Here is an 8,668-nt window from a genome sequence, read left to right on the forward strand (position 1 = left end):
AGTGGTTCTTTAAAAGAAGACATTTGTATGTATTTCCCATAGGGTCCTATGTTAAACGAAGTCCCCCGCTGGCGGCCATCTTGGATGATGGATCGGCTTCAAAGTAACAACACTTGGTCAGCACCTCATAAAGAACATTCATGCCATGTTTGGTTTCATTCCATTCTGTGGTTCTCTAAAAGAAGACATTTGTATGTATTTCCCATAGGGTCCTATGTTAAATAAGTCCCCCGCTGGCGGCCATCTTGGATAAAGGATCGGCTTCATAGTAACAACACTTGGTCAACACCTCATAAGAAACATTCATGCCATGTTTGGTTTCATTCCATTCAGTGGTTCTCTAAAAGAAGACATTTGTATGTATTTCCCATAGGGTCCTATGTTAAATTAAGTCCCCTGCTGGCGGCCATCTTGGATGATGTATCGGCTTCAAAGTAACAACACTTGGTCAGCACCTCATAAGGAACATTCATGCCATGTTTGGTTTCATTCAATTCAGTGGTTCTCTAGAAGAAGTTCAAAATGTAAAAAGTTAACGACGACGACGGACGACGGACGCCAAGTGATGAGAAAAGCTCACTTGGCCCTTCGGGCCAGGTGAGCTAACAAAAATAAAAGCTAAATCAAATGATTTTACTAAAAAAGCCTTCCAACATATAATAATATGTATATGTTACAGGTATTTTCTAAATTTAGGCATTTTACATAATGACTAATTTTTCTAGCATTAAAATGTCTGGAAAAATTGAAAGGCATTTTACAAAATGCCTGAAATTATTTTATAGAATGAAATGTTAAAAAAACAATTGAAAGCTTTGAACAACAGAGCAGTTTTATTGATGATAATCACTGATTGTTAAAGCTTGCAATTTAAGAGTTTTAATAATCAAATCTAAGTTTTACAGACTTATTCCAAATTCACACAAGCACAGAACTCGACAATTATTTGTTATTTCTTAAAATGTTTTTGAATGACAGAACTGTTACACAATATTTGTCCTAATTTTTTGCAAATGCATTGTTTGGCGTAAAATCTGGTTTTAGCACTTCAACCTCATTTGGAGAAACCTGGATCATGACACATTTAGCACTTTCATTGCCTTTTCTGCATGATAAAACACTTAAAGTTTGACAACATTGGGTTTGGCAATAAGCACACACGTCACACATGAATATCTTCTTTTTCATATGTTCCCAAAAGATTCATAGTACATTATCATGATTAATTTAACTTGTACCTTTTGGCTTATAGCTTTTAACGGACTGAAGCAGATCTGCCCATGACAGGTGATGCATCTATAGCAGGAGACACTTACCCTGTCAATGCACCGTTATTTGTCTCTTCTTGATCAATTTTCGAGATTTTAACCACAGTTAACTACTGTCTCATTAATTCATCAGATTGCAAAGACCCATGAATTTCCTTGAGGTACTTCCTTCGTGAAGACGAAGATACTCATATCTTTGCATCACAACCAAACATGGCCTTGTATGGCGAAAACCAATGCCATAGAGAGGAATTTGTTTGGATGTGAATGTATAAATTCTCATTCTTTCTGAATGGGGACATTTAATATATTGCCGCATGTTAGTAAAGTGCAACACTCTCTGCAGGTTAAGAACTCTTTGACCGTTCTGCAGGTGGAATTTTCTGTCCCTATCCAAAATACCTTCATTTCAAGCAGCAGTCAAATTCCTGTCCTTTATCCAGGTTAATCCACTGCAGAAATGACCCATATGATGTATAACCAAATCTTTCTCGTCTTAAAAATGCATGAAATATTTGCTACTGAAAGCAAACAAACCAACCAGTCAATTAAAACAAACTTCTTTTTCTCTGCTTCATATGTTTCACTTCACTGTTTTGAATCTGGATTTTCTAAAAATTCGTTGTTAAAATTTTGTTCTATAAAAAGAACAATTTGCCCTTCTGCCATTTTGACAAAATAATCATAAATTTACTATCTAAAAATACAGAATGAGTATTTACTTAACATAGTTTCACTAAAACGAACATATCATATGACATACAAACTTTCCCAGCTGGTTTTTGAAGAATAAATTTATTCTACCGAACCATTAGTTATTTTCTTTGCAAGATGTTTTTGTCATATGCATATCAATGATATCCTTTTTCCACATATTGGCTGAAACTGAACAGGCAATTTGTTGAATTTTGTTTCAAAATTTCAGTCATTTTATATAATGCCTGTCAAGGTTAGGCATTTTATAAATTGCCTGAAAATTCAGTCATTTTACAAAATGCCTTAATTTAGAAAATGCCTGTAACATATATAAATGCTTCTCCTGAATCACATGGTTTATATGTACTTATATCATATGCAGTAAATCTACATTCTTTTAAATTGAGCATATCATAACATTTAATATTCAGGCTAAAAAAAAAAAAAAACAAACATGAAAGATTATTCAATAATGATTAAAAGTTAAAAGGATTAGTCATATCTTTAAAAGAATGTTTTTTTTCCTAGTACTTCGGTATGATTATTTTCATACAAAAGCTAAATCCATATAATGTCAAAAACCTAAATTTTCCCAAAATTAGATTTAAAAGACAAACCCCACCCTTACCAAGAAAATTTCAGATATGTAATAAATAAAATAAGGAACATAAAATTTCAAAATATATGACTGTATATGGCTACCTAAACTACATTAAAAACCTGTCAATTATTATTTCTTATTGGAAAATGTTATCAATTTAACACTGTATATATTTGAATATTGTTTTTATCAGTACTAACATTTACTGTGTTATTTATGAATCAAAACATAACTAAATATATATTCCTATAACACTTATGGTCCTAAATCATGTCTATACTTATATTTGGCATTGCACAAGATCATGTTTTTCTCAGTTTAGGAAATTTTACACTAAATCCATTGGATGTGTACTAATTGAATTGAATCTGGGGAAATGTGATTTATTTTTTAGTTGTCATTGGCCTTCAACCAGCTTTCAATATCTGCGAGTACACTTAGATTGGTACTTTGTGTCTTAAGTCTTTTTGTTAGTTGTTTCGTTTGTTTCATGTGGATCTGATGAATGAAGTCTTTTACAGCTGGTTTTAATAGTTTGTATTTGAGTTATGTTGTTACACCACTGTCCCAGGTAAGGGGAAGGATTGATTGCTCTCTAAAATGTTCAACCCCGCCACATTCTAATGTGCCTGTCCAAGTCAGGAGCCAGTAATACAGTGGTTGTCGTTGGTCCCTGTCTGTATGTGCCTGTCCCAAGTAAGGAGCCAGTAATACAGTGGTTGTCGTTGGTCGCTGTCTGTATGTGCCTATCCCAAGTCAGGAGCCAGTAATACAGTGGTTGTCGTTGGTCGCTGTCCCAAGTCAGGAGCCAGTAATACAGTGGTTGTCGTTGGTTGCTGTCTGTATGTGCCTGTCCCAAGTCAGGAGCCAGTAATACAGTGGTTGTCGTTGGTCACTGTCTGTATGTGCCTGTCCCAAGTCTGGAGCCAGTAATACAGTGGTTGTCGTTGGTCGCTGTCTGTATGTGCCTGTCCCAAGTCAGGAGCCAGTAATACAGTGGTTGTCGTTGGTCGCTGTCTGTATGTGCCTGTCCCAAGTCAGGAGCCAGTAATACAGTGGTTGTCGTTGGTCGATGTCCCAAGTCAGGAGCCAGTAATACAGTGGTTGTCGTTGGTCGCTGTCTGTATGTGCCTGTCCCAAGTCAGGAGTCAGTAATACAGTGGTTGTCGTTGGTCGCTGTCCCAAGTCAGGAGCCAGTAATACAGTGGTTGTCGTTGGTTGCTGCTGTATGTGCCTGTCCCAAGTCAGGAGCCAGTAATACAGTGGTTGTCGTTGGTCGAAGTCTGTATGTGCCTGTCCCAAGTCAGGAGCCAGTAATACAGTGGTTGTAGTTGGTCGCTGTCTGTATGTGCCTGTCCCAAGTCAGGAGCCAGTAATACAGTGGTTGTCGTTGGTCGCTGTCCCAAGTCAGGAGCCAGTAATACAGTGGTTGTCGTTGGTCGCTGTCTGTATGTGCCTGTCCCAAGTCAGGAGCCAGTAATACAGTGGTTGTCGTTGGTTGCTGTCTGTATGTGCCTGTCCCAAGTCAGGAGCCAGTAATACAGTTGTTGTCGTTGGTCGCTGTCCCAAGTCAGGAGCCAGTAATACAGTGGTTGTCGTTGGTCGCTGTCTGTATGTGCCTGTCCCAAGTCAGGAGCCAGTAATACAGTGGTTGTCGTTGGTCGCTGTCCCAAGTCAGTAGCCAGTAATACAGTGGTTGTCGTTGGTCGCTGACTATTATATTTTATCTATTTTACATTCACCATTTTGTACATAAATTAGGCTGTTGGTTTTTTCGTTTCAATTGTTTTACATTTAGTCATGTCAGGGCTTTTTATTGCTAACTAATATATATGGTATTGGTTTTGATCCTAGTTGAAGCCATACAGTGACCTAAAGTTGGTTACAACTATGTCATTTGGTCTTTGGTGGTTAATTAATTGTCTGCTTGGCAATCATAACACATCTTCTTATTTTATAAAGCAATTTCAAGCAATTACTAAACTTTATTTACCTTAACAAGGTAATCCCCAATATATTCAGGTCTCAAACACAGGATACCATATTCAACCAGATGGAGTAGACTTGCTGCTGTTTTCTCACTTACAAATATGTAAGTTAATGTTTTTGCTACTTTTGCTATATCTTTGACAGGTAAATTCAGGTTATACACTTTGGCTCCTCCACAAGCCAGCAATCTACAATGTAAAACAGCCATAAACTTCTGACTCACAAGAAAAATAAATGTTCACTTGCCAATGGCCAGTAGGCCAGCGCTCAAGTTTGACACAGACTAAATATTCATATACCAAATCAATAGGTATACATGTACATAAAATTCCTGTTTTTTTTTACAACTTAGAATGCAATTAAAAGAACTTGAATTGCAATTCTAGTTTAACACAAGGAAAATTATTGAGAAATCAAGGTTCATAATGGGTAGCTACATCGGGACGCAAAAAGCGTGACCTAACAAGGCAGGTTTTTGTTTAATAGAGGTGACCTTTACAGCAGGTTTGACTGTATATGATTGCATGTCACATAGTATCTAAGAACTAAATTAAGATGTAAAACATAGTCACAGTGTTAAATGTAGGCAAGCATGACCTAATTTTGATGAAAGGCTATTACATTCCCCTAAATACACCTGTACATGTTATGATTGTAGGTCACTTTTTGTCTTATAAATTAGTTCAAAACCAGTACCTCAATGGTCTACCAGAACACACAATTATAAACATGTATATTATTCTAACTGTGGATGTGGATGTAGACAGAGGCCATGAGTACAATGTGAATACTTGAGGCAAGGAAAAAATGTTCGGCTATACCAACTATTGAATGAGTTTGTTTTATTTTTCACCTTCTAATACTACAAGGTAAATGGCCTACTTCCATGACTTCTTTCACATTTATCTGTCTATGTTGTACTTTCATATTAATATGTATAAAGAACTATAAGTACATCTAGGGAAATTTGTAAGTAAATTATATTTTCCTGGTTAAAAACTCTGTGAGCATATAAATTTTGGGTTGAGGTTTGCAAGTGTACAAAACAATATTGTGTCATTCTATAGGCCCTTGACAATACTGAGTAGTAAATCATTTGATTTTTGGTTATTTTCAAGTAGAAAACGTACGTAACAACTAAGCTACAAACCTTCTATAGACATATCTTTTCTTGGGATCTGAAACAACAACAGCCACATTCCAGTCACTGAAGGCTAGTGTTTGAAACACTTCCAAGTTAAAGCGCCATCTACTTCCTGCAGTCCTCATGTCTAGTGAAACACTGGGTTCATTGTAGTTGCTCCATTCAAATAATTCTTCTTGCATCCATTGTCCTTGTTCTGCTGACCTACTTATGAAATTTGGATGCAAAACCCATTTTCCCATAGCACAGGCACCCAAAAATTTCTCACTGCGACTTAATTTTCCACAAACAACATGAGTGCAATTTTGCTGGAAACTCTACAAAAAAGTAACCTCATCATTGTTCATTAAATATTTGTGCATTGAAACCTGTCTAAACCAAAATCTCTTTGGGGCTTCGGATTTTGTTGCATAAAATTTGATATGACTGGACTTAATAACATGTTTGGTTTAGACAGGTTTTCGGTTTATGCAAGATTCAGTTAAGACAGATTTCACTGTATTTTCCTTATGTTTTTTTTTCAACTGTCAAACCTTTTTTATATAGTCTTCGCTCATATTTACAAGCATTCTGTGTAGGTTTTTTTTATAGGGCCATTGATATACAATGTACTCTGATACATGTATCTCAGTGCCCTGTATGAACAAAGAAAACATAATGTTAAACAATGCACCTAGAAATAAGTCAAGCCCTGTCATACAAACATGTGCCCCTAACAATAGTTCATTAAACAAATTATAATCTGTGAATAAAAGAATATGTGGGGTGTACTTCAATGAGACAGCAACCCAAAAACAACAAAAATTGAATGATATCTAGAGGGCAACATACAGTCCTTAACAATAGACTGGCATCCATACAATATGTCAAGCTCTGAACATACATCTATCTGATAATCACATACATGAAGTAATACAATCACCAAATAGATACCAGACTTAGCTTATTTCTAAAAGTAAACAAGAATTTAATTCACATAACTTCAGTCCTATCCATTAATTACAAAGTCCCTGGCAAACTGACAGATTAAGATTTTGGACAAAGTATAAATTAGGAAATCACGTAAATTGTTTTGTGAATTATATCTATTTTCAAAACATTTGACAAGACTTACATCTGCATTTAAATATAACCCTCCCAGTTCTTGTATTAAAGTTGAGAGTACCTTCCTCTCTTCATTATCTATACCAGACAATAGGAAGATCTTACTGTTCTGGAGACGGGTTCTTCCACAAGCCATATCTCTGTAAGTGAAATGTACACACATTATAAATGTTCATAATCTATACTGCCCCAAAGCTGGCCAACTGGTGCAAAAAACACCAACAATTTTGCAAAATTTCGTCCTATTTCTTGACCTGCTAAGACCCAGGGATGTTGATATTTGTAGATTACTATAGTCTGCATAGAGAGTTTACCCCAGCGAACACATGAACCACAAAAGTGTTTAAGTCTGAGAGAATATGTTTTGGTTACAGCTTTTGATTTTTGGCTTTACCTGGAAGCTGTTGTTACTAAAGCATATTCAAATATAAACACAATCAGAAGGTATATTCCCAATTGTTCATATTTTGTTTTCTACTTTTAAAGTTTAGACAAGTTATTATGGTGTGTTAGACTTTATAGTTCATTGTAAGATTAACAATAAATCAAAGTGATGGAAATCACTCATAGAAATATTAGAAGAGTAGTTTGAATTATTTCAAATAACATTTAAGGGAACGACCATTTAACTTCAAGGGGGGGGGGGGGGGGGGGGGGTTATTGTTTTTTCATATAAAAAATATTATGATCCCCAATTTGATGTTTGATGAATAAAAATTTTGTGGTCAAGCAGATAATAAAAAAAAATATATTCTGAATCCAGATTTTCCCCATACCTTATAGTGTTAAATTTTGAAAAAATGAAAGAACCTTAGTGAGCGCGCTCACATACCCCACGTCCCCACATTGTCATTGGAGAAATAAAATAAGTGTAAGTAAAAAAAATTGTATTAGAAAAAAAAATTGAATCATAATTTCCTGTCAATATGCACATCTACATAGTATGTCCTTATTATCTACACAGTTTCATGAAATTCTGTTGTGTGGTTTGAGAGGAGTTGCGACGACAAAAGGTTGCAGTAGTATATTGGGCAAATAAGTTCAAAGGGGCATAACTCCTGGAAAAAAAATTGAATCGTAATTTCCTGTCGATATGCACATCTACCTAGTATGTCCTTATTATCTGAAAAGGTTTCATGAAATTCTGTTGTGTGGTTTGAGAGGAGTTGCGATGACAAAAGGTTGCAGTAGTATATTGGGCAAATAAGTTCAAAGGGGCGTAACTCCTGGAAAAAAAATTGAATCGTAATTTCCTGTCGATATGCACATCTACGTAGTATGTCCTTATTATCTGAAAAGGTTTCATGAAATTCTGTTGTGTGGTTTGAGAGGAGTTGCGATGACAAAAGGTTGCAGTAGTATATTGGGCAAATAAGTTCAAAGGGGCGTAACTCCTGGAAAAAAAATTGAATCGTAATTTCCTGTCGATATGCACATCTACGTAGTATGTCCTTATTATCTGAAAAGGTTTCATGAAATTCTGTTGTGTGGTTTGAGAGGAGTTGCGATGACAAAAGGTTGCAGTAGTATATTGGGCAAATAAGTTCAAAGGGGCGTAACTCCTGGGAAAAAAATCAAATCGTAATTTCCTGTCGATATGCACATCTACGTAGTATGTCCTTATCATCTGAAAAGGTTTCATGAAATTCTGTTGTGTGGTTTGAGAGGATTTGCGATGACAAAAGGTTGCAGTAGTATATTGGGCAAATAAGTTCAAAGGGGCATAACTCCTGGAAAAAAAATTGAATCGTAATTTCCTGTCGATATGCACATCTACGTAGTATGTCCTTATTATCTGAAAAGGTTTCATGAAATTCTGTTGTGTGGTTTGAGAGGAGTTGCAATGACAAACTGTTGCAGTAGTAC

General features: G+C 35.8%; 1 protein-coding gene across 1 annotated transcript in view; it reads right to left on the minus strand.

The window, feature by feature from the left end:
• LOC127738936 (SMC5-SMC6 complex localization factor protein 1-like) overlaps positions 1–6,938 on the minus strand; it is a 31,563-nt gene extending 24,625 nt beyond the window's left edge. The window contains exons 1-3 of the mRNA XM_052250438.1: positions 6,813–6,938; positions 5,705–6,015; positions 4,559–4,742 (exon numbers count right to left, since the gene is read on the minus strand). Of these exons, the coding sequence (XP_052106398.1) occupies positions 4,559–4,742; positions 5,705–6,015; positions 6,813–6,938 (621 nt within the window). The remainder of the gene's footprint in view (positions 1–4,558; positions 4,743–5,704; positions 6,016–6,812) is intronic.
• Positions 6,939–8,668: the final 1,730 nt, after the last annotated feature.

This window comes from Mytilus californianus, unplaced genomic scaffold, assembly GCF_021869535.1.
Source record: "Mytilus californianus isolate M0D057914Y unplaced genomic scaffold, xbMytCali1.0.p SCAF_1, whole genome shotgun sequence".
Taxonomy (NCBI): domain Eukaryota; kingdom Metazoa; phylum Mollusca; class Bivalvia; order Mytilida; family Mytilidae; genus Mytilus; species Mytilus californianus.